Below are 26043 nucleotides of genomic sequence, written 5' to 3' on the forward strand. Positions count from 1 at the left end.
CCAGGGGAGAGGCTGGAGTCTTCGGTGGCACAACTTGGGCTGCGGCGCATCTTGTCTTAACCTGCCTGGCTTCTTGGCGCACCTTCGGCTGCCTTGCTGTAGCCCACTCAGACCTGCCCGGAGAACCCAGGTGTCCTGGCAGCAGAACAGAAGGGGGGGTGAGCTCAGCCCCCAGAGCGGTGCAGATGGGCTCTCAGCGCCCAGCCCAAGCCCAACTGCCGGATCTGTGCCCCCCAAGGGAAAGCCGTTGCGCTGCAGATGAGCGATAAAAGCCGCTCGCGAAATCAAAACTCCCGTTTCCTTGCCACTCCCAGGAGCGGTTCTGTGGAAGAGCCGTTCCTCTCGAGGGGTGGGAGGGGAACACTTCCTTTTCTGTGCCTGCCCTGACTGGGAAACAGGGCTGCAAGAGCAGAGAATTGGTGGCTGACAGATTCAGGTTGAATCCTGACAAGACAGAAGTTCTGTTTTTGGGGGTCGGGAGGCGGGCGGGTGTGGGGGACTCCCTGGTCCTGAATGGGGTCACTGTGCCCCTGAAGGACCAGGTGCGCAGCCTGGGAGTCATTCTGGACTCACCGCTGTCCATGGAGGCGCAGGTCAGTTCTGTGTCCAGGGCGGCTGTCTACCAGCTCCATCTGGTACGTAGGATGAGACACTATCTGCTCACAGACTGTCTCGCCAGAGTGGTGCATTCTCTGGTTATCTCCTGCTTGGGCTACTGCCATGCACTCTCCGTGGGGTTACCTTTGAAGGTGACCTGGAAACTGCAACTAATCCAGAATGTGGCAGCTAGACTGGTGACTGGGAGCAGCCGCCAAGACCACATAACACCAGTCTTGAAAGACCTGCATTGGCTCCCAGGACATTTCCGAGCACAATTCAAACTGTTGGTGCTGACCTTGAAAACCCTAAATGGCCTCAAAGACCCAGTAGACCTGAAGGAGAGTCTCCACCCCTATTGTCCCGCCTGGACATTACGGTCCAGCTCCGAGGGCCTTCTGGCGGTTCCATCCCTGCGAGAAGCCAAGCTACAGGGAACCAGACAGAGGGCCTTCTCAGTGGTGGTGCCCACCCTGTGGAACGCCCTCCCACTAGATGTCAAAGAGGGGGGAAAACTACCAAATTTTTAGAATAATAATTTATTATTATTATTATTATTATTATTATTATTATTATTATTATTATTATTATTATATAATTGGAGAGTTGGGAGGGGACCTCCAAGGGTCCTGTAGTCCAACCCCTTGCAATGCAGGAATATTTTGCCCAGCGCAGCGCTCGAACCCACGGCCCTGGGATTAAATGTCCCGTGCTCTCCTGACTGAGCTATCCCCACCCCACAAAGAAAAAGTAGAATTGCAGAGTTGTAGAGTCACAGAGGACCTTCAAGGGCCTGCCACCTTTTGAGGTGGAGTGTTCCCTCTGCTGCCAAATCGTTCTTCCTAACATTTAGTTAGCTCTTCCTAACGTTTAGTTCAAATGGGCTTCGACGGGAGCGGGATTCCTTTATCAGAAGCGAAGATCCCTGGGAAAATGATAGATCAGAGCAATTCCCTCTAGGAAAAAAAGAAGAAGAGAGTATTAACCTGTGGAACTCCCTGCCACAGAGGTGGCCACCAACTTAGGTGGCTATAAAAGAGGACTAGGCAAATTGTGTTTGGGTTAGGTGAGCTATAGCCTGATCTAGCAGGTTTGTTCTTTTAAGAAGACAGAGGGGAACTTTTTCGCAGATTCCCCTCGTGGGATAAAAGGAGCCGTCAGGTGCGAGGAGTTTGGAAAAGGCCAGATAGGGAGAGGCTGGGAGCCGGGATACCTGAGCTGCTGCCCTTCCCCCCACCCCCACCCGTGGGTGCTCTTGAACACATACCTTCTCCCCGCAACACCAGGAAGCTCGAAACTGGATCGCGGGCTTCCTCTGCCAAAGCAAACCAGCCGTTGGTTAAACCTGCCTGTCTGGAAATGTCGGTGTTTATATCTCCTTCCCCAAAACCCTGTGCATGAAATCCTTTGGCACTCACCTAGCCAGGGACGGAGTAGCGTTGGCAGGTGCATGCACAGGTGTTTGCGTGAGAGAGAGAGAAAAGCAGAGAATTTCAGGGCAGGGGGAGAGGCAGCGTGGTGCAATGGCTAGAGCGTCGGGCTAGGACCTGAGTGGGAAGGATTTGAATGCCCCCTACTCAGCCCTGAAAGTCACTGGTTTACCTGGGGGGCGGTCCCTGCCTTCTCTCTGCCTAGCCAACCTCGCAGGATTGTTGTGGGAGATGAAACGGGGAGCAGAGGACCACAGTGCCCCACCTTGGAGGGGAAAATGTGGGACGTGAGTGTAATAAATAATGTGGAACACGGGTCTCTGTCCACAGAATCACAGAGCTGGAGGGGACCCCACAGGATCATCTAGTCCAACCCCCTTTCATTGCAGGAATTGAACTGTTGCGATGGGTTGAACTTGGCAGAGGGCGAGCAAAGCACCCCTGAAGATGTTCTGGGCTCCATCTCCCTGCTACAACAATGCGATGTCAATATAAACTCATATAATTTATACAGAACATTGAACAATATGAAATATGCACTCTCTGCAAAACCAAATAAACAGAAATCTTCCATATAGATCGGGTATGTACTTTTGGTTTTATTTCATATTGAATTGACGACATAGTTCATTCGTATAGTTTATAATTGAGGGACACAGGTGGCGCTGGGGGTTAAACCACAGAGCCTAGGATTTGCCGATCAGAAGGTCGGCGGTTCGAATCCCCGCGACGGGGTGAGCTCCCGTTGCTCAGTCCCTGCTCCTGCCAACCTAGCAGTTCAAAAGCACGTCATGTGCAAGTAGATAAATAGGTACTGCTCTGGCGGGAAGGTAAACGGCATTTCCGTGCGCTGCTCTGGTTCTCCAGAAGCGGCTTAGTCCTGCTGGCCACATGACCCGGAAGCTGTACGTCGGCTCCCTCAGCCAATAAAGTGAGATGAGCACTGCAACCCCAGAGTCGTCCACGACTGGACCTAATGGTCAGGGGTCCCTTTATAGTTTATAATAATTTTAGTTATTGTAAGTTACAGTGTATATGCAGGTCGTCGTTCCAATAATTCAATTGCAGTTTATGAAGCATTTCTGTATCCTGCTGTGCTGAAGAAGAATTCCACGAAACAGTGGCTATATCCAAAATCACTGTTTGCGGACCACTTCGGCAGCGTTGGTCGTTATAAAACAAAGCTTTACAGCTTGTTTTCACCAGATAAGACTCTGACCCTTGCTTCTCTCAGAGACTTGCATAGCCCACAAAGACTTTCAGAGACCTATAAGACTTATGTTTATTTGGTTCTAGGTTTTCAAGAGAATCCATCGAGTGCATATTTTGTGACTTTCAGAGATACAGAAGATTTCTGTTTATTTGGTTTTGCAGAGAGTGCATATTTCCTATTGTTCAATGTTCGGTATAGATTATATAAAGTTTATATTGACATCGCAGTGTTGTACTTATTGCCTTTGCATATTACTGGTATTTGTTTGCAACACAGGGGTTTAATTGTTTGGTGGCTCCATCTCCCAGCTGGCAGAGCTTTCCGGAACATCTGGAGGGCGCCCGGTTGGGGGGAGAAGCAGAGCTCTGCTGGGCCAGACTTTTTTTTTGGGGGGGGTCCTTCTCCTCCTGGCTTCTGCAGGCGTTCCATCGGGAAGCTAAGGGTAGCAGGAGGCTGGATCAGATGGGCCTGGTCCTGCTTTGACTCTGCAGTAGCAACCCCAGTTCCTGGAAACCTCAGGAGCAGATAACGTGCCCTCGTGCTTGGATCCTGCTTGCTCGACAGGCTGGCCGCTGTGGGGGCAGGATGCCAGCCTGATCCAGCAGCCCTCCGTGCCCTCGATTCAGCGACAGAGCCACACCTTCCCACTTCCTCTAGATACAGTGGTGCCTCGCAAGACGAAATTAATCCGTTCTGTGAGGCTCTTCGTATAGCGGTTTTTTTGTCTTGCGAAGCAAGCCCATTGACAGCTTAGCGGATTAGCACTATTAGCGGTTTAGCGGCTTTTAGCGATCAGCTGTTAAGCGGCTTATCAGCGGATCAGCTGATAAGCGGCTTAGCGGCTTAGGAAAAGGGGGGGGAAGGGGGAAAAACCCGCAGGAACTCGCAAGACATTTTCGTCTTGCGAAGCAAGCCCATAGAGAAATTCGTTTTGCGAAGCGCCTCCAAAACGGAAAACCCTTTCGTCTAGCGGGTTTTCCGTCTTGTGAGGCATTCGTCTTGCGGGGCACCACTGTACATTGAGCATTTCCCTAATGCCCGGACGCCCGTCTCTCCTCCTGCCTGCAGCCCTGGCACTGCCCATCAGTCTGCGGCCTTGATCCTGACCTTCCCTTTCTTCCTCTCCCTTCTGCAGTTCCTCAGCAGGCTGCCTGCCTCTCCCTCCTGGATGTGGCCCGTCGACCCGGGACCCTTCAGCTGACACAGTGACAAAAGTTGCCGTGAGTTTGCTCTGGGGGACGGATCCAGATGTGTGCGTTGGGCTTGAAAATGCTGAAAGCAGAACTTCGGCCCTGTCCCTCTCCTCTGCTCCACCAGCGCTGCCTTTTCGGGCAGGCTCTCCCAACCCAGGAACACGGCATTGTGGTCAGGAGTTCGAAACCACAGGCCTCCAGGGGCTGCGAATAGCCGGCTGGGCTGAGGTTTTGCCCACGAGGACAGAGAGAGATCGGATGACTGGGGGGCTTTGTCCCGGGCCTCCTAGAGGGGTGTGTGTGTATGTGTGTGTGTGTGTGTGTGTGTGTGTGTGTGGTTTTGGCTGAAGAGGGGGGTGCGCTGAAAAGATGCTTCTGTGGCACTGGGCGGACAGGGGAACCGGCCGAGATGTGGTGTTTGCAGAGCTTGCGGGAGAGTCGGAGAAGGGACGTGCGCGGCGTGACTGCGGCGAGGAGGGCCCCTGGGTGCCCTTTGCCGACCCCTTCTCTCTCTCTGTCTGTCTGTCTCAGGAGCCTGGAAGTGGAGTAATTGCGTGACCCACAGGAAGGAGACATGGAGAGAGCGGCCGAGGCACACGTCAACCACCACGAGGAAGACGAGATGGTCAGTGGGTGGTGGTGCTTCCTGGAAAACGCTCCAGAGCGATGGGGCTGCTAAGAACGGGAGGGTCCTCTTGCCCAGGCACCCCTAACCTTCGGCCCTCCAGATGTTTTGGACTACAGTTCCCATCATCCCTGACCACTGGTCCTGTTAGCTAAGGATCATGGGAGTTGTAGTCCCAAAACAGCTGGAGGGCCACAGGTTGGGGGTGCCTGCTCTAGCCCAACCACCCTGCAGTGTGGCCACTCTTGACATGGCTGCTGCTGATTTATAGTATTTATAAAGGTAAAGGGACCCCTGACCATTAGGTCCAGTCGTGGACGGCTCTGGGGTTGTGGCGCTCATCTCGCTTTCCTGGCCGAGGGAGCCGGCGTCCAGCTTCCGGGTCATGTGTCCAGCAGGACTAAGCCGCCTCTGGCAAACCAGAGCAGTGCACGGAAACGCCGCTTACCTTCCCGCCGGAGCGGTACCTATTTATCTACTTGCACTTTGATGTGCTTTCGAACTGCTAGGTTGGCAGGAGCAGGGACCGAGCAACAGGAGCTCACCCTGTCGCGGGGATTTGAACTGCCGACCTTCCGATCGGCAAGTCCTAGGCTCAGTGGTTTAACCCACAGCGCCACCCGCGTCCCTTTTATTATTTATATACTCCCCTAATACCCACAGGTCACAGTTCACAGGATGAAATCATGATACAAAAGCACAACATACATAATCAAAATACAAACAGGAGCAACCCAATAGCCCCGCCCCCCCAAACACATTTTTTAAAGGCTTTGAATGTCTTTTACATATATATATATATATATATTGTTTTTTGTTTTTCAGATTAAAATTTTATAGTCACGTATCCAACATACAACCTAAAAACAAGATTCCAGGGAATCTTGTTCCTCCTCCCGTTTGTGTGTCCTATTGTCAATCATTTCCTCCTGCATCTTTTATAATAATCCAAATCTTTTACCTCTCCATTGTGTCCAAAATTCACCATTAAACTACAAGTGCTATTCCAGTCCTTCTAATGATTTTAACTGATTACTAAAATGCCCAGAGCAGGGTGACGGAGCAGAGCCAGTTGGTGGCATGGCCTGGAAAGTGTCCTGAGGGCCACGCGGAGGGGTGCTGGGGGCCGCATTCGCTCCCTTGTTGCCCAGGGTCTCCCGTTTCTCCGCGAGAAAACCCTCTCGCTTCTCCTCCCTCCTTTCCCCCTCTGCGTAGGAAATCTCCGGCTACAGCCCCTGCTGCTGGAAGCTGGCGCTGGTCTCGCTGGGCACCCTTTGCAGCGGAGGTTTCCTCCTCCTCTTCCTCTACTGGCTGCCGGAACTGAGCGTCAAGTGGACCTGCCGCGCCGTGCCGCTGAGGGACGCCCGAGTCGTGCTGCTGAGGACCACGGTAGGCGGCCTCGGGCTCTGAGAAGGGCCCCTCGCATAGCTGTCAACCGTCCCTTATTTGGCGGGAAAGTCCCTTATCCCAGCGCCGTTTCCCACTGCTGTCCCTTATTGATGATGTCCTTAAATTTCCCGGGTTTCAAAGGAAGCAGCTCCTCTCCCTCCCTCCCTGCCGGCCAGCCAGGGAGGAGGGAGGCTCCAGCTGTGTTTCTTGGCTGCATTGCTCACCCAATAAGAACGACTGGGGGGTGGAGCTTGCATGCCTTGTGCCAATCAAATCGGCCGCGTTGCCTGGGGCCTTTGCTCAGCGCTTCCCAGCGGAGAGGGGACTGTGGTTTTCCTTGCTGCGTCCCCTTTGCCGGGTTGCTGCGCTGTGGGAACCACCGCTTGAGGCTTCGTTTGGCTGCTGGCTGGGTTTTCTGCCTTTGGCTCGGAGGGGCTCAGAAGTCGAACATACCTGTGCCCTGAGAATCCCTTATTTTGGCTGCTGGTCCCTTATTTACAAGGCTGCTGGTCCCTTATTTTCAAATCTGTAAGTTGACAGCTATGGCCCCTCATCTCCCACCCCCGACCCCCATCGTCCTGTCTTGCTGTTTCGCCCAATAGTGCGGGGTTGCCATGCTTGCAGAGGGTCCCAGGGGTTTGTTGGGGTTTTTTTTGTTTTGGATAACATTTTATTGATTTTCCAAAAATAAAAAAATGGAAAATCATAGCCAAATTAAACCATCATTTTCGGTCGACTTCACTCCCCCTCTTAGTTCCATTATAATTTACTTGTTCCTGCACGCCCATAAAATCTTACATACTTAACAATCCAATTATAAAATCTCCTTCATCTTAGTACAAGTGGCTTTTAAAAGTTATACTAACGTAAAGATCTATACCCAAAGCTTCCAGTGTTTTATCTCCTTGCTTCTTCTAACGAATCATAAGTTCTTGTTGAACCCCAGCAAACAATGTTTTCAGTAGGGCTGAAGCGAGTGCATCTGAAGGCGTCAATAGGCAGGGAGTTCCAGAGGACAGGTTTCGCTGCAGCACCGAAAAATCTGTCTGTAGGAAACGTGGGCGACCGCTCACCCTCCCCGCTGCTTCCCTCCCGCAGGACGAGTTCCGGACTTGGTCCCGGGTCCGGGTGCGCTCCTTCTTCGCTCCCGGATCCAACCCGCTGGGCTTCCCGCAGGTGCCAGAGAGCAAGAGGCCTCTCTGCCAGGCCGGCCCGTTGGAGGACTGGGATTGCGAAGAGGGCAATCTTCTGTCCCAACCCGCCTGCGGGGAGCAGGCAGAGGTGAGCTGGGGGCCTTTGGGAGGGGGTGGGGGTCTCTGCAGCAGCCCTCCTCTCTTCCCCCACCCTCACGGACACCTTTCTTCTCTCTCCATCCCCCCGCAGATCCGCTTTTTCGTCCACCAGAATTCACGCTACCTCTGGAGCCCCGAGTCCCAGTCCTTCCAGCGGCTCAGGGCCCTTGATGTTGGGCTGTTGTGCTCCTCCCTGCACACCCTCCACGGGGCTGGCCTCCCTCGCAGCACCCAGGACTACCGGTGAGTAAGGGGAGAGGTGCGAGGGCAGGCTGTGCCCTTGCTGAGCATCTCTGGGCAGGAGGTGAGACGGTTGTGACGGAGGGAGGACGCCGAGGGAACCATCTCCTGCCCCCTTCCTTGCCCTCACTAAACTCACTGAGACCCAGGAACTCCTGAGATTATCACCCCTTGCATTTCCCAGGCAGTTCCCTTGTACAGCGGTACCTTGGTTCTCAGACTTAATCCGTTCTGGAAGTCCGTTCCAAAACCAAAGCGTTCCAAAACCAAGGCGCGCTTTCCCATAGAAGGTAATGCAAAACGGATTAATCCGTTCCAGGCTTTTAAAAACAACCCCTAAAACAGCAATTTAACATGAATTTCACTATCTAAGGAAACCATTGATCCATAAAATGAAAGCAATAAACGTACTGCAGTCACACAATCAATCAGTAGCTGAACTGGGTTCCACACAGTCACATAAAAAGCGACAAAAACGCAAAATAAATAGCAAAAACAGACAGACCTCAGCATAACACTCAACACGGAAGCGTAACACTCAAAAAGGAGCACGTTCGGCTTCCGAAAAAAGTTTGCAAACCGGAACACTTACTTCTGGGTTTGCAGTGTTTGGGTTCCAAGTTGTTTGAGTGCCAAGGTGTTTGAGAACCAAGGTACCACTGTAAGTTACTCTGAGAGTAAGGGCAGCCCGTGCTCCCCACGTCTCTCCCAGATCTCAGAAGAGCGTCCTCGCCTCTTAGCTCTGATCCTAAACTCCCAGCAGCAGGAACTCCAAGCGTCTGGGCGTGTGGCGGATCCTAAAAAAAACCAAGGTTGGCAGTTGCACACACGCACTCCGGTGGTCAAATTAGGAAACTTTATTCAAAATAACCAGAGTAGGGAAAAGCAGGCAGGTCAGATCAGAACACACAGCACACCGGAGCTCTGTAGTTCCAAAACTGGACCAATCCTTGCCTATACACAACACCAGAGTTGTGGTTTACTCACAAGGAAGCAGCAAGGCTGGTCAGCTCCATAGAAAATCCAGTCTAGGTCCCTGCTGGTGGGACAACCCTGTGAGGGGGACTCAGCTCAAGGCGGCTAATAACAAATTTAAAACAATTAATGCAACAAAAAAACAGCATAAAATACAGTATAAAACATGAATAACAGTAAATTCAGAATTCAAAAATCAATTTAGGGGGGAAATCCATCCAATAAACATTAGATGATCCCCAGGGCTAGCTGGCTAAATTAGTTGTATTTGGGCCAGCGAGGAGACCAGGGGAGAATTAGCTGTGGGATCCCAGAGCGGGGAATCTTCATAAAAAGGGGAGAGGGAGGGAAGGAAGAGGAATAAAAGATCAGGCTAAGTTCAAATTGAAGGCCTGGCGGAATAGCTCCTGTCTTACAGGCCCTGTGGAAGGAAGTTAAATCCTTCAGGGCCCTGATCTCATGGGACAGAGCATTCCAGCAGGTCGGAGCCACCACTGAGAAGGCCCTGGCCCTGGCGGAGCATAGTCTGACTTCCTTAGGGCCCGGGACCTCTAAGCAGATTATTCATGGACCTTAAGGTCCTCTGCGGGGCAGACCAGGAGGGGCGGTGCTGTAAATACGAGGGCCCTAAGCCTCTCTTCCTTCTCCTGGAAGGAGGGACCCCAGTCTCTTTCTGACCAGCGAGATCCGTAGCCCAGTTGCTCAGGTCCAGAACGTCTCTCAGGTGTAGGCAGCTCAAGGACCCCCCCTTTGTTTTTTATATTTCATTTGAAGAGGCTGGGAAGGAAGGTAAGTGACTGGCGGGCCGAGAGGAATGGTGGGGGATGTGGAGATCAGGGCATCCTCTTTCTGCAGTGCTTCTGAGATATTAGCTGGGGCAGGGAGGCAACTGGGGAAAGATAATTCACCCCCTCCTCTCCCCCCCCCCCCGATTCTGAGCACATGCATTCTCCCCCAACCCAACTTCTGTTTTTAGGAGGCTTTTCTACGGAGCCAACCAAATTGACGTTCAAGTGCCTTCCCTCCCCAAACTCCTCATCAAGGAGGTAAGTTTCCAGAAGGGTGGGTCTTTGTATGTGTGTTTGTGTGCATATCGGTCGCCCGGGACATTCGCAGGGAAACCAAAATGCTTGTTTACAAAGCTGTTGTACCACCAACCTTACTATATGCTTGTGAAACATGGGCCACTTATAAACGCCATCTCCAACTCCTCGAAAGATTCCATCAACAGTGTCTCTGAAAAATTATACACATCAGTTGGGAAGACAGGCGAACTAATACCAGTGTACTGGAAGAAGCAAAGATCCCCAGTGTTGAAGCAATGATTCTTCAACATCACCTTCGTTGGACTGGTCATGTTGTGCAGATGCCTGATGATCGTCTTCCAAAGCAGCTACCGTATTTTTCGCCCTATAGGACGCACCGTCCCATAAGGTGCACCTAGTTTTTTTGGGGGGGGGGGGGAAATAAAGGGAAAAAAATTATTTCCCCCCCGCAGGTGCGGGGCTGGGGCGGGGGAGGCCCGAGCTTCCCCCGCCCCAGCCCCCAAACAGGCAGCTCTCTGCAAGCCGTGGGAGCCCAGGGCTGGCTCCCGCTGCTTGCGGAGAGGCCGCGAAGCCTGGATGCGCTGAGCTCAGCGCGCGCAGGCTTCTGCATGCAGGCAACTCTCAGCAAGCGGCGGGAGCGCTCCCGCTGCTTGTGGAGAGGTCTGCGAAGCCTGGAGAGCGAGAGGGGTCGGTGCGCACCGACCCCTCTCGCTCTCCAGGCTTCAGCGAAAGCCTGCACTCGCCCCATAGGACGCACACACATTTCCCTTCATTTTTTGAGGGGGAAAAGTGCGTCCTATAGGGCGAAAAATACGGTACTCTATTCCAAACTTTGAAATGGAAAGTGTAATGCTGGTGGTCAACAAAATAGGTTTAAAGACTGTCTCAAGGCAAATCTTTAAAAATGTAGTATAAACACCAACAATTGGGAAACACTGGCCTGCGAGCGCTCCAGTTGGAGAACAGCCTTTACCAAAGGGGTCGTGGGCTTTGAAGACACTCGAATTCAGGACGCAAGGGAGAAACATGCTAAGAGGAAGGCACGCTTGGCAAATACACACCGTGATTGACTCCTGCCTGGAAACCTATGTCCCCACTGTGGAAGGACGTGTGGATCCAGAATTGGCCTCCACAGTCACTTACGGACTCATGGTTAAAACCGTGTTTATGGGAGACAATCTTACTCGGCTACGAGGGATCGGCAAAGAATCGGTCGCCCCTGTCGGAGGCTGTGGTGTGTTTTCAAATGCCAGTTGCTGGAAACCACAGGAAGGGAGAGCGCCGCTCTTGTGTTCGAATCCTGCTTTGTGGGCATCCCATAATGGGTACCTGGTTGGCCAGATTTAGGTTTGATGAGGCCCTAAGCCACTGAAGGTAATGGGGCCTTTTATATGTCCAGCTGTCCTTTGTCAACAACAAATGGTCGCTGCTTTTTGTGTTGAACATATGCTACATGGTAATTTGTGGACCTCATAGGTATCTAAATCCCCCCCCCGAAGGTCATTTAGACCAACCCGCCAAAATGCAGGAGTCCCTGGCAGGCAGGCCGTCCAGCCTCTGCTTAAAGACCTCCAACGAAGGAGAACACGCCACCTTCCGAGGGGGTCTGTCCGATGGCTCTATCCACCAGAAAGTCCTGACCTTGCCCGGGGCTTCTCCTCCTCCTCCACCTCCTCCTCTTCCTCCCCTCCGCAGGTGTTGAACCCTTTCTACATTTTCCAAGCCTTCAGCATGGTGCTGTGGTCCCTGGATAACTACTACCTGTACGCCTCTGCCATCCTCTTCATGTCGCTGGTCTCCATCTGCTCCTCCCTCTACACTATCCGGAAGGTACCGACGGCCCGGGTCACGGTTGGTAGAGGGTTTGGGGTGTGGCTGGGGGGGAGGGGCAAAAGGGGAGAGGACACGATGGCAGGTGGTGACTTCGAAAGAGAATTGGAGGCCACGATAGCTGCCAGGCCAGGTGGCTTTGAAAGAGGGCAGGGCAAATTCACAGAGGAGGAGAGGGCCATTGATGGCTGCTAGCCGCAGTGGCTATGCTCTGCAGCAATGCTTCTGGGTCTCCATTGCTGGAAGCCACAGGAGAGGACAGTGTCGCTCTTGGGCCCGGATCCTGCTTGCCGGTTCCCCGCAGGCAGCTTCCAGTGCCTGAACAGCTGGACCAGGTGAGCCCTTGGCCCTGCAGGACCTTCTTACGAGAGGAGCACGAAATTGTCACGAGGTCGTAAGCAGAGTCCCACAGGTCTCCTTCTGCACGAGTGGTGTTGTGGGTTAAACCACTGAGCCTAGGGCTTGCAGATCAGAAGGTCGGCGGATCGAATCCCCGCGACGGGGTGAGCTCCCGGTGCTCGGTCCCTGCTCCTGCCAACCTAGCAGTCCGAAAGCACACCAGTGCAAGTAGATAAATAGGTACCGCTCCGGCGGGAAGGTAAACGGCGTTTCCGTGCGCTGCTCTGGTTCGCCAGAAGCGGCTTAGTCCTGCTGGCCACATGACCCGGAAGCTGGACGCCAGCTCCCTCGGCCAGTAAAGCGAGATGAGCGCCGCAACCCCAGAGTCGGCCACGACTGGACCTTACGGTCAGGGGTCCCTTTACCTTTACCTTTTAGGGCTTCTTCTGAGACAGGTGTAGGACAGGCCCCCATCCCAACACACCCGGCACCCCCAAAAAGAGGGCACAGATTTGTGCGGAAAGGTGCTGTTTTGCAGGTGTGAGCAGCACGTTTAGAAATGATTGCCATAAAACACACATCTTGTCCCCCCAGTTGCTGGAAACCGCAGGGGTGCTGCTCTTGTGTTCGAATCCTGCTTGCAGGCTTCCCTTTGGGCACCTGTGAGGAGGACAGGATGCTGGGCTGGACCTACCTGGTGCTCAGCCTCTCTCTCTCCTTCTCCCCTGCAGCAATACGTCCTGCTGCACGACATGGTTGCTGCGCACAACATCATCCGCGTGACGGTGTATCGGGGGCCGTATGGTGAGTGAGCGTCGTGAAAGGAGGGAGGTCGGTCCTGGGGCTCAAGTTCCCTTGGCAGGTGTGGAGGGGCTTCAGGACACCCTCGCAGCTACAAGAAAAACGGTTCAGAGCCGGAAAGTTTGGGGGACCCTGCGTGGTTGAATCACACGTGGATCGTATACACCCGGCCATAGCTGATTCTCTCCACTTCCAGCATCACTTGGGGCAGTTTGTGTAATACAGTGGTGCCTCGCAAGACGAAATTAATCCGTTCCGCGATTCTCTTCGTATAGCGGTTTTTTCGTCTTGCGAAGCAAGCCCATTGACGGCTTAGCGGATTAGCGCTATTAGCGGATTAGCGGCTTTTAGTGATCAGCTGTTAAGCGGCTTATCAGCGGATCAGCTGATAAGCGGCTTAGCGGTTTAGGAAAGGGGGGGGGAAAGGGGAAAAAACCCGCAGGAACTCGCAAGACGAAAATGTCTTGCAAAGCAAGCCCATAGGGAAATTCGTTTTGCGAAGCACCTCCAAAACGGAACACCCTTTCGTCTAGCGGGTTTTCCGTCTTGCAAGGCATTCGTCTTGCGGGGCACCACTGTAATAATAATAAATAATAATAATAATGATGATACTGATAATAAATAAATAAATAAATAAATAAATAAATAAATAATTGTTTGTACCCCGCCCATCAGGCTGGATTTTCCCAGGCACTCTGGGCGGCTTCCAACAAAGATTAAAAATACATTAAAGAAGGGGAGACCTGTACGAAGCGCTCCGAGATCTGGGGTTGAAGGGTGGTACACAAATTGAATTAGGAATCATAATAATCTGGTGTGTTTTGTTCTGATCTGACCTGCCTGCTTTTCCTCTACTCCGGTTATTTTGAATAAAGTTTCCTAAAAAAAGCCCTACGCGGCCTAGGACCCTCGTACCTACAGGACTGCCTCTCCTGGTACGTCCCATGGAGGACCTTACGGTCTTCAAACAAAAACATCTTGGAAATCCCGGGCCACAGGGAGGTTAGGCTGGCCTCAACCAGAGCCAGGGCTTTTTCAGCTGTGGCTCCGATCTGGTGGAATGCTCTGTCCCAAGAGACTAGGGCCCTGCGGGACTTGACATCTTTCTGCAGGGCCTGCAAGACGGAGCTGTTCCACCAGGGCTTTGGCCAAGGCACAGCCTGACCCCCTCCTTCTGTAATCCTCACAGAACTCTAGCCCAATGGTTGCCATTCATTTGATTTGAATTGATTTTAGAACGAACTGATTTTAGAATGTATTTCAATTAATTGATTCTGATTTTATCTAAACTGCGTTACTTTTACTGTTAGCCGCTCTGAGCTCGGCTTCGGATAGGGAGGGCAGGATATAAATAAAATTTTATTATTATTATTATTATTATTTATTATTGTGGGGTTTTCCAAAGAGGCACCTGGTTGGCCCCTGTTAGAACAGGATGGCTAGAGGGGGCCCCTTTGGCCTGATCCTCCAGGCCCTTCTTACGGTTTTCTGCAGCGATGGCTCTCCTTTCTCTCTGCAGAGACAGAGGAGATCTTTTCCACACAGCTGGTTCCGGGGGACGTCCTGCTGGTGCCTCCCGAGGGCCTGACCGTCCCGTGCGATGCGGTGCTGATGAGCGGCACAGCCATCGCCAACGAGAGCATGCTCACAGGTAAGCAAGGCTGCCTAGAATCCTAGAGTTGGAAGAGACCACAAGGGCCATCGAGTCCAACCCCCTGCCAAGCAGGAAACACCATCAGAGCACTCCTGACATATGGTTGTCAAGCCTCTGCTTAAAGACCTCCAAAGAAGGAGACTCCACCACACTCCTTGGCAGCAAATTCCACTGTCGAACAGCTCTTACTGTCAGGAAGTTCTTCCTAATGTTTAGGTGGAATCTTCTTTCTTGTAGTTTGGATCCATTGCTCCGTGTCCGCTTCTCTGGAGCAGCAGAAAACAACCTTTCTCCCTCCTCTATGTGACATCCTTTTATATATTTGAACATGGCTATCATATCACCCCTTAACTGTTGCTATCAAAGGGTTAAAGGGTAGCAGAAACGCTCTAATCACTGAGCAGCTGGAGGTCATTAGGCTTCCAGGAACATGAGTTTGTATAAATAGTCTCCTGTGTGTTTGTTCTTTCCTTTTTTCTCCCCCTTTTTGGGCGTGTTTGCTGAGATCTGTGGTTCTTCGCCAGGGTTGTTTTTGTTTTGTAAATAAACCTTATCTTTAAGTTACAAACCGCATGCTCCAAGACTCCTCTTTGAAAAGATACTGCCTCTCCTGCCCTTCTTCAACTGCTGTGCGAAATACTCTGCTGTAGTGGGACTTGTGACGATGGAAGCGCACTGGGCATTTACATTAAACTAATTAAAGTTTAATGGGACATTAACCTCCTCTTCTCTAGGCTAAACATGCCCAGCTCCCTTAGCCGTTCCTCATAAGGCATCGTTTCCAGGCCTTTGACCATTTGGGTTGCCCTCCTCTGGACACGTTCCAGTTTGTCAGTGTCCTTCTTGAACTGTGGTGCCCAGAACTGGACACAGTACTCCAGGTGAGGTCTGACCAGAGCAGAATACAGTGGCACTATTACTTCCCTTGATCTAGATGCTATACTCCTATTGATGCAGCCCAGAATTGCATTGGCTTTTTTAGCTGCCGCGTCACACTGTTGGCTCATGTCAAGTTTGTGATCAACCAAGACTTCTAGATCCTTTTCACATGTACTGCTCTCAAGGCAGGTGTCACCCATCTTGTATTTGTGCCTGTGCTGGTCCTGGGTGGGGGGGGGTGTTACCGTGCGGCGTGGTCTGAGTCCGGTCCTAGGTCAAGGGTATGGAGGCTGTCCGTCAAGGGCGAAGCAGGGTCCAAGGCAAGGAGCCAGGCGTGGTCAGAAACTCTGGAATAGCAGGACAGGGTGCCAGCAGGAACAGATTGCCAACAACGTTGCTCCCGCAACCTGGGACTGGGCTGACTGGCCTTTATCTCCTCTGAGGCATAGGGCAGTCCCAGCCCACAGGTGACTCTCCTGGCCTTAAGGTGAGCACTCCTCCTGCAGGAACTTAATTCCCTCTGCCTCTCTGCTCTGAGCCTCTGCAGTTCAGGAGAGGCTGAGGGGTCCTGGACCCAGAGGCAACCTCAGCTTCCCCTGACGGGGCTGAGAGTGGAGCACCTGCAGGCAATGGGTCCTCCATCACCTCCGGAGCCAGAGCGGATTCAGCTGGTGTCTGCTCCTGAGGATCCAGCACAGGTGAAGGCCCTTCAGGTTCAAGCCCCTGCCCCGGCTCAGCCGGCCCTGGAGGCGGGGACTCCTGTGCAGGCTGGGACTCCTCAGGTTCAGCCTCAGAATCGGATTCCCAGGCCATCACACTGCCTCTGGTATGGGCGGAGGGGGAGCTGCCTCTCCTTAGGAGCTGATCTTCTGCCACCCTCTCATTCTGGAGGGATAGAAGGGAGTCCTTCACCCAGCACAGAGAGTTAAACCAGACTCCCTGCCCCAGGAGGCCACCAAGGGGACCCCAGGGGTCATCTAGTCCAACCCCCTGCAATGCAGGAATCTCAGCTGAAGCCATCCAACCTCTCGCTGTAGCATTCCTGAAGCAAGGAAGGATTGGACTCTGATTAATAAAATACCCACGAGGCTTGACCAGCAAGACTCTTCATGTTCTCCAAATAATTTAGAAAAACTATTGTATTGATTGGGGATTTTAATTTTTATTCCGTACTTTGTGTTTTTTATATTGTAGTTTTATGTTCTGAACTGCTCTGAGATCTATGAAAAAATTCCTTCCAGTAGCACCTTAAAGACCAAGTAAGTCAGTTCTTGGTATGAGCTTTCGTGTGCATGCACACATCTTCAGATACACAGTGTGCATGCACACGAAAGCTCATACCAAGAACTGACTTACTTGGTCTTTAAGGTGCTACTGGAAGGAATTTTTTTTGTTTTGACTATGGCAGACCAACACGGCTACCTATCTGTAACTGAGATCTATGAGTTTAGGGCTATATGCAAAGTAAATTATTAATAATAATAATAATAATAATAATAATAATAATATTTTGATGCTATACGACACTGAAATGTTTAAATGTTTCTGTGATGGTCCTTGAGTCTTCCTGCCACCCTCTCCGTCCTTTCCTGCCACACCAGGGGGGCGCAACACCCCCCCCCATTGAGAACCACCAGCTTGAACAAAGAGGTCCCCAAGCTGTTTTCAAATAAAACAGCAGGTGAAAACACAGCTGCAGGCTACTAGCCACAATGGCTCTGTCCTCCACAGCCCGAAGCACTGAATGTTCCCGAATCCTAGTTTCAGCATGTGGCATTCCCAAAGCAAAGGAAGGATTGGACTCTGATTAATAGAAGACACACTGAGGCTTGACCAGCAAGACTCTGGGAGAAGTGCGTATAATAATAATTCCTCTCCACCCCTCGGCCCAGGTCGTTTTATTCACAAAAGAACTTTTTACACAGTGTTTGTAAGAACCAATCAGATTTCCTCTGAGCATTTCAAAAAACCCCACGTGGGACAAAGTCAGATCAGAAGAAATTCTTTTAACTACAAAGAAACTATTTCCTACTTAAGCATGCATATGTTGTTGTTGTTTAGTCGTTTAGTCGTGTCCGACTCTTTGTGACCCCCTGGACCAGAGCACACCAGGCACTCCTGTCTTCCACTGCCTCCCTCATGCTGGTAGCTTCAAGAACACTATCCAACCATCTCGTCCTCTGTCGTTCCCTTCTCCTTGTGCCCTCCATCTTTCCCAACATCAGGGTCTTTTCCAGGGAGTCTTCTCTTCTCATGAGGCAGCCAGAGTCTTGGAGCCTCAGCTTCAGGATCTGTCCTTCCAGTGAGCACTCAGGGCTGATTTCCTTCAGAATGGAGAGGTTGGATCTTCTTGCAGTCCATGGGACTCTCAAGAGTCTCCTCCAGCACCAGAATTCAAAAGCATCCATTCTTGGGCGATCAGCCTTCTTTATGGTCCAGCTCTCACTTCCATACATCACTCCTGGGAAAACCAGAGCTTTAACTATACGGACCTTTGTTGGCAAGGTGATGTCTCTGTGCGTCAAATGAGGGGAATTAAGACTAAGAGAGCTGACTAAGAGAGACTAAGAGAGCTGTATACAAGTGACAATAAAGTATTTCAATTTCAATTTATTTCACTTTCTCCTGCCCCCAGGCGAGAGTGTCCCTGTGACCAAGACAGCCCTGCCAGACCCATCCCGAGGGGCCAGCGGGCTGCTGCAGGACCTCGCCTACGACCCCGAGGAGCACAAACGGCACACCCTCTTCTGTGGCACCTCCGTCATCCAAACGCGGTACTACTCTGGGGAGGCCGTTCGGGCGCTGGTCATCCGGACAGGTAAGTGCACCTTGGGGCGGCGGCGGACTCGTGTTCCTGACTCAGAATGTCGAAAGGAAGGAGGGTGTGTTTGTGCGTCTGTTGGTTTTTCGGAGCCCTCACTCTCGTCTCTCCGCCAGGTTTCTCCACCTCCAAAGGGCAGCTGGTCTGCTCCATCCTATTCCCAAAACCGGCAGATTTCCGCCTCTACCGAGATGCCTACCGGTTCCTCCTCTGCCTGGTCGGCGTCGCTGGGATCGGGATGCTGTATTCGGTGATCCACAGCGTGCAGCAGGAGGTAGGTCTCCTCCAGAAGAGGCTGGGGTGAGGTACTATTCCTTCCCTTGATCGGGACACTAGACGTCTGTTGATGCAGCCTAGAATAGCATTCGCTTTTTGTGCTGCTGCATCACACTGTGGGCTCAAGTTCAGCTTGCGGTCCACTAAAACCTCTAGATCAGCGGTTCTCCACCTCTGGGTCCCCAGATGTTGTTGGACTACAACTCCCATCATCTCTGAGCTCTGGCCTTGCTAGATAGGGGTGATGGGAGTTGTTGTTCAACAACATCTGGGGACCGAAAGGCTGCTCTAGATCCTTTTCACAACTATAGGAATAATAATTTATTATTTATACCCACACCCATCTTCCTACGTTTCCCCAGCCACTCTGGGCAGCTCCCAACTGAATATTAAAAACAGGATAAAACATAAAACATTCAAAACTTCCCTAAACAGGGCTGCCTTCAGGTGTCTTCTAAAAGTAAGATAGTTGTCTATTTCCTCGACATCTGGTGGGAGGGTGTTCCACAGGGAGTGCGCCACCACTGAGAAGGCCCTCTGCCTGGTTCCCTGTAACCTCACGTCTCGCATGGAGTGAACCGCCAGAAGGCCCTCAGAGCAGGACCTCTGTGTCAGGGCTGAATGATGGGGGTGGAGATGCTCCTTCAGGTATACTGGGCCGAGAGTGTTTAAGGCTTTCAAGGTCAGCACCATCACTTTGAATTGTGATTGGAAACGTACTGGGAGCCAATGTAGGTCTTTCAGGACCAGTGTTATATGTTCTTGGTGGCCACTCCCAGTCCCCCGTCTGGCTGCCACATTCTGGATTAGTTGTAGCTTCCGGGTTGCCTTCAAAGGTAGCCCCACGGAGAGCGCATGGCAGTAGTCCAAGCGGGAGATAACTAGAGCATGCACCACTGGCCAGACAGTCTGCGGGCAGGGAGGGTCTCATCCTGCGTACCAGATGGAGCTGGTAGACAGCTGCCCTGGACACGGAACTGACCTGCGCCTCCGTGGACAGCGGTGAGTCCAAAATGACTCCCAGGCTTGGCACCTGGTCCTTCAGGGGCACAGTTGCCCCATTCAGGACCCGGGAGTCCCCCATACCTGCCCGCCCCCCAAAACTGCTAGTTAGCCAGGTGTCCCCCACCCTGTATTTATTCATCCGGTTCTCCCTGCCTAAGTGCAGAACCTGACCTTTGTCCCTCCAGCTTAAGCAAAGCCATCCCTCTCTTTCTCCCTCTTGACCAGGAGCCGGTCGGTCGCATCATCCTCAAATCCCTGGACATCTTGACCATCACGGTGCCCCCCGCCTTGCCGGCGGCCATGACGGCCGGCCTGGTGTACGCACAGCAGCGCCTCCGGGGGCAGCGCATCTTCTCCATCAGCCCCCAGCGCATTAACATCTGCGGGCAACTCAACCTGATGTGCTTTGACAAGGTACCAGACCCCGACCCCCAATCCTCGGAGGGAGGGAGAGAGAGGTGGGATCATCATCTCCTCTTCCGGCCTCATCCTGGGAACATTCACGGCAACTGCTGCTTCGTCTCTTGCAGACGGGAACCTTGACCGAGGACGGGCTCGACTTCTGGGGTTTCGTGCAAGCCCAAGATGGTTGGTGAGTGAGTAGGAAGAAGCACCTTCATCTGGGCTCTGCCTGCACGGTCAGAGGCAGCGATGCTTGTGAATCTCTTGCCCTCAGGTCCCGCTTGAAGGTCCGGCCGTGTAATGCCTCTCATTTCATCGTTGTTTTATTTACACATTCATTCATTACCCTAAGGCAGGGGTCAGCAAACTTTTTCAGCAGGGGGCCAGTCCACTGTCCCTCAGACCTTGTGGGGGGCCAGTCTATATTTTTTTTTGGGGGGGGGAATGAACGAATTCCTATGCCCCACAAATAACCCAGAGATGCATTTTTAAATAAAAGCACACATTCAACTCATGTAAAAACACACTGATTCCCAGATCACCGGGAGGCCGGATTGAGAAGGCGATTGGGCCGGATTTAGGGCATTGGTAGGCAAACTAAGGCCCGGGGGCTGGATCTGGCTCAATTGCCTTCTTAATCCGGTCCGCTGACGGTCTGGGAATCAGCATGTTTTTACATGAGTTTAGAATAGAATGTCTGCTTTTATTTAAAATGCATCTCTGGGTTATTTGTGGGCCATAGGAATCCGTTCAAAATCCCCCTTCAAAATATAGTCCAGCCCCCCACAAGGTCTAAAGAAGAAGAAGAAGAAGAAGAAGAAGAAGAAGAAGAGGAAGAGGAGGAGTTTGGATTTGATATCCCGCTTTATCACTACCCAAAGCAGTCTCAAAGCGGCTAATATTCTCCTTTCCCTTCCTCCCCCACAACAAACACTCTGTGTGGTGAGTGGGGCTGAGAGACTTCAGAGAAGGGTGACTGGCCCAAGGTCACCCAGCAGCTGCATGTGGAGGAGCAGGAATCGAACCCGGTTCCCCAGATTACGAGTCGATTGCTCCTAACCACTATACCACACTGGCTCTCTTTTTCCTGCTGAAAATGTTTGCTGACCCCTGCAGCCTAAGGTCCCAGGGCGGGTTGCAACATCAAAACGCAGCATTAAAAACATTCTTAAGACAACTTGCAATCATACAAAATTATTATTATTTATTTAATTTCCATACTGCCCTTCATCCGAGGATCGATATAAAAACACAAACTGCGTAATGTAGTAACAGACAAAAACAACGATCTCTCTGGTTTGTTAGGCCGTAGATTGTTTAGTTAGCCAAAGGCCTGGGAGAAGAGGGTTTGCTTTTGCCTGGCACCTACCGTATTTTTCGCTCTCTAGGATACACTTTTCCCCCTCCAAAAATTAAGAGGAAATGTGTGTGCATCCTATAGAGCGAATGCAGGCTTCAGCGACAGCAACGCAAAGCCTCCGAAGCGCAGAGGGAGCGCTCCTTCCGCAATCTGGAGGCTTTGCGTTGCTTGTGCTGAAGCCTGGAGAGAGAGAGGGGGGTCGGTGCGCACCTGAAGCCTTCGGAGCGCAGCCTGAGTTCCTTCTGCGCTCCACAGGCTTGGGGTTCCTTTCACTGAATCCGGGAGAGCAAGGCTCTCCCGGATTCAGCAGAGAGGGAGAGCTGTGCAGCGCCCCTTCAGCCAAGGAGGAGAAATGGAAGGGGCTCCGTTTCTTCTGCTGCTTCACTGAAGGGGCGCTGAGCAGAGAGGGGGAGAATTTTTTTTCTTGTTCTCCCCCTCTAAAACAAGGTGCGTCCTATAGAGCGAAAAATACAGAGGTGCACCTCAGGTTTGCCTCCTGTTCAGCTGCAAACCACCCCAGGTTCCCCGGATCAAGTGTGGTATATAAATTAAGTAAGTGATTGTGATAATAGTCCTCTGGAAGCTGTGCAGTGAAGGGGCCAGGCGGGCCTTTTTTGGGAGGGAGTTCCGCCATTTGGGGGGCTGCCACAGAGAAGGCCATGTGCCCAAGCCTTTGAGCGCTTATCCAGAGAATCTCCTCTGCCCTCCTCAGCGCTTGGCTCCCTAGAGATTCTCACAGCCCGGTCTTCCTCCCCTCTTAGCTTCCTCCCGGCAGGGCAGGACGTCCGGGGACCCGGCCTGTCCGGCTCGCCCTTCCTTGCCACCATGGCCGCCTGCCACTCGCTCACCACCATCGGAGGACGTCTTTCCGGGGACCCCCTCGACCTCAAGATGTTCGAGGCCACCGGCTGGGTAAGGCTTTTGGGGAAGAGAGATGGCGGGGGCACGGCTGTGTGTGTGTGTTTTGATTGGTGCCAGCTCCTCGCAAGACCAGAGGCCGTGGCTGAGTCCCTTCATGGCTCCGCTGCAGCGGCTCGCCTCAGAGAAGGGACCCTCGCGTCCCCCGCTTGGGCCTGGGGCGCTGCCTGAAACCCCCCTTCTTCTTCCCAGGTCCTGGAGGAGCCGACCCAAGAGGAAACAGCCCTGCACGACCAGATCCAGCCCACGGTCGTGCGGCCCCCTGACCAGACGCCTCCTGCCACCTCGGAGGGGACCCCTGAGGACGAGGTGAGTAGGGGGCTTTGGGAGCCCTCCCCTGAAAGGTCACCTTGCCCACACGGCCGCTTCAATTCAAAGTGTTGGTGGTGACCTTGAAAGCCCTAAGCGGCCTCAAAGGCCCAGTAGACCTGAAGGAGTGTCTCCACCTCCATTGTTGCTGAGATCCAGCTCCGAGGGCCTTCTGGCGGTTCCCTCCCTGTGAGAAGCCAAGTTGCAGGGAACCAGGCAGAGGGCCTTCTCGGTGGTGGCACCTGCCCTCTGGAACGCCCTCCCAGCAGTTGTCAAAGAGAAGAACAACCACCAGACTTTTAGAAGGCAGCCCTGTTTAGGGAAGCTTTTACTGTTTAATAGGCTATTGTATTTTAGTGTTTTATTGGAAGCCGCCCAGAGTGGCTGGGGGGGACCCAGCCAGATGGGCGGGTATAAATAAATTATTATTATTATTATTATTATTATTATTATTATTATTATTATTATTATTCAATTGGACGAGCTGGCATTGCGCAGGAGCCGCACAACACCTGTTCCGCGTCCGAAAGAACCGGGTATTTTAGCGCAGCAGCACGTACTCTGTGGAACTCTCTGCCCCTTGATCACCAAGCAGTGCTCTTCGCTGTCATCTTTTCGGCCCCTGCTTGAAAGCATTCTTGTTCAGGCAAGCCTGCCCGCAAGTTTCGAAAGTTGACATGAGCTTTATTCCGTATTTATACCTGTTGGAAGCCGCCTAGAGTGGCTGGGGCAGCCCAGTCAGATGTTTTATTTTGGGGGCAGGGGAAGAAGTTTTTATTATTATTATGTTTTATAATGTGTGTGAAGCAGAGAAGGCAGCTATAGCAGCTGTTGAAAACCAAAAAATGAAACCCATAAAATGAGAAACCCAGCCAGACTGGTGGGGTATAAATAATAAAATTAATAAACAATAATTAATAACAACAACACAAAATGATCACAGTTGTGTGTGGGTTAAATCCTTGTTTCATCTTTTTTTTTTTTTGTAAACTGCTTTAATAATAAATAATAATAAATTTTATTTATACCCCGCCCTCCCCAGCCAAGACCGGGCTCAGGGCGGCTAACAACCAATAATAAAAACAAGTTGATTAAAATACAACTTAAAAACAAGATTAAAATAAAACATTAAAATGCAGCCGTTGAGGTGGTGTTTTGCTTTTTGTGTTTTCAACGATCGAGCCGTGTATAAATTGTCCGAAATAAATAAAAAAGCGTACCATGTTTTTCCGTGTATAACATGCCCCCATGTTATATCTGAAGCCCCCATGTTATATCCGTGTATAACATGCCCCGTGTATCTGAAGAAGTGTGCATGCACACGAAAGCTCATACCAAGAACTAACTTAGTTGGTCTTTAAGGTGCTACTGGAAGGAATTTTTTTTGTTATGCCCCCATGTATAAGACACTGTCTATTTTGGGGGGACTCCAAATTGAGAAAATGGGGGGAGGTTGTATCCATGTATAAGACGACCCACAATTTTGAACATAATTTTTAAATAAAAAAAACCCAAGTCTTATACACGGAAAAGTACGCTAATTAATACTAGCACAATGCCTTTGGGTCTCTGGAGCCCGGATTTGCTGGCTCTCGTGCAGGTTCTTATGCATAAGGTAAAGGGACCCCTGACCTCTACGTCCAGTCGTGGCCGACTCTGGGGTTGCGGCGCTCATCTCGCTTTACTGACTGAGGGAGCCGGCGTACAGCTTCTGGGTCATGTGGCCCGCAGGACTAAGCCGCTTCTGGCAAACCAGAGCAGCGCACGGAAACGCTGTTTACCTTCCTGCCGGAGCGGTACCTATTTATCTCCATGCACTATGACGTGCTTTCAAACTGCTAGGTTGGCAGGAGCAGGGACTGAGCAACGGGAGCTCACCCCGTCGCGGGGATTCGAACCGCCAACCTTCTGATCAGCAAGCCCTAGTCTCTGTGGTTTAACCCACAGTGCCACCCTTCTTATGCATAACGACAGACTATTGACGTCTTTCTTTCTTTCTTTCTTTCTTTCTTTCTTTCTTTCTTTCTTTCTTTCTTTCTTTCCCTCTCTCTTTCAGGAGCTGATGGAGCTGATGGTGAGTGGTCCCTGCTTTTCTCCTCCTCCCGGCACCACTGGAGTTTTCTCCCCCTTTTGCGGGTGGGTTTGGGGATGGGAAGCGCAGGTGCCCCGAGGCAGCCTCCCACCTGGCCCCTCCGCTCACCTCCTCGCCTCTTGCAGAAAGTCTACGAAATTGGGATCCTGGCGCAGTTCCCCTTCTCATCCAGCCTGCAGCGCATGAGCGTCGTGACCCGAACATTGGGGGAGAAGCGACTGGTGGCCTACATGAAGGGCGCTCCGGAGTCGGTGGGCAGCCTCTGCCGCAAGGAGACGGGTGGGCTGCTTCTTTCTTGAGAGTAATCGCTATGGTTAAGATCGTGGGTAGGCAAACTAAGGCCCGGGGGCCGGATCCAGCTCAATTGCCTTCTAAATCCGGCCCGCGGACAGTCTGGGAATCAGCGTATTTTTACATGAGTAGAATGTGTGCTTTTATTTAAAATGCATCTCTGGGTTATTTGTGGGGCAGGGGAATTCGTTCATTTTTCTTTCCAAAATATAGTCCGGCCCCCCACATGGTCTGGGGGACAGTGGACCGGCCCCCTGCTGAAAAAGTTTGCTGACCCCTGATTAAGATTAATAGTTGTCCCTGTTTATTACCTGCCCTGCGTCTTAGGGTCCCAGGGCCGGCTGCAGCCGCGTTGAGGATGCAGAGCTGTAAACAGTTCAAAACAGTTGCTATAACAGGGTGGTTCCTAATAATAATATTTATACCCCACCCATCTTGCTGGGTTTCCCCAGCCACTCTGGGCCGCTCCCAACAAAAGATTAAAAATACATTAAAACATCAGTCATTAAAAACTTCCCGAAACATTGCTGCCTTCAGATGTCTTCTAAAAGTCTGTTAGTTGTTGTTCTCTTTGACATCTGGTGGGAGGGTGTTCCACAGGGTGGGCGCCACCACCGAGAAGGCCCTCTGCCTGGTTTCCTGTAACCTCACTTCCTGCAGGGAGGGAACCGCCAGAAGGCCCTCGGAGCTGGACCTCAGTGTCCGGGCTGAACGATGGGGGTGGAGACGCTCCTTCAGGTCTACTGGGCCTTTGAGGCCGTTTAGGGCTTTCAAGGTCAGCACCAACACTTGGAATTGTGCTCGGAAACGTACTGGGAGCCAATGTTCCTTAAATTATGGTATATATTAACCCCAAGGATCGAAAAAGCACAAACTGCTTAAACCAGTGGTTCTCCCAACTTTCTTCTCTTTCAGAATAAAAAAGCCTCTTACATATGTACCTTAAGTATGTATGCGAACCCAGGGAGAGGTATCAGCTTGCAGTATCCCTTGCTGCCCTTGCTCTCGTTTTTAAAATATATCTATTCATATTCTGCAAATAATTTAAAAGAAAACTATTGGCTTG

At 51.7% G+C, this 26043-nt stretch overlaps 1 protein-coding gene across 2 annotated transcripts in view; it reads left to right on the top strand.

The window, feature by feature from the left end:
• Positions 1-26043, top strand: part of LOC310828759 (polyamine-transporting ATPase 13A3-like) — a 59235-nt gene that overhangs the window by 9281 nt on the left and 23911 nt on the right. The window contains exons 1-18 of one of the 2 annotated variants that reach the window (XM_083706540.1): positions 1803-2043; positions 4376-4460; positions 4965-5058; positions 6274-6447; positions 7546-7728; positions 7831-7982; positions 9931-10000; positions 11696-11830; positions 12901-12973; positions 14490-14621; positions 18139-18321; positions 18441-18598; positions 19831-20019; positions 20136-20197; positions 22129-22279; positions 22478-22594; positions 24651-24668; positions 24812-24965. In XM_083706540.1, coding sequence (XP_083562666.1) covers positions 5008-5058; positions 6274-6447; positions 7546-7728; positions 7831-7982; positions 9931-10000; positions 11696-11830; positions 12901-12973; positions 14490-14621; positions 18139-18321; positions 18441-18598; positions 19831-20019; positions 20136-20197; positions 22129-22279; positions 22478-22594; positions 24651-24668; positions 24812-24965 — 2002 coding nt within the window. In that variant the 5' untranslated portion in view covers positions 1803-2043; positions 4376-4460; positions 4965-5007. Of the gene's footprint in view, positions 1-1802; positions 2044-4375; positions 4461-4964; positions 5059-6273; positions 6448-7545; positions 7729-7830; positions 7983-9930; positions 10001-11695; positions 11831-12900; positions 12974-14489; positions 14622-18138; positions 18322-18440; positions 18599-19830; positions 20020-20135; positions 20198-22128; positions 22280-22477; positions 22595-24650; positions 24669-24811; positions 24966-26043 lie in introns of those variants that run through there. The other variant, XM_083706539.1, reaches the window with a different exon arrangement.

Source organism: Podarcis gaigeae (genome assembly GCF_964106915.1).
Source record: "Podarcis gaigeae genome assembly, chromosome: 13".
NCBI classification, from domain to species: domain Eukaryota; kingdom Metazoa; phylum Chordata; class Lepidosauria; order Squamata; family Lacertidae; genus Podarcis; species Podarcis gaigeae.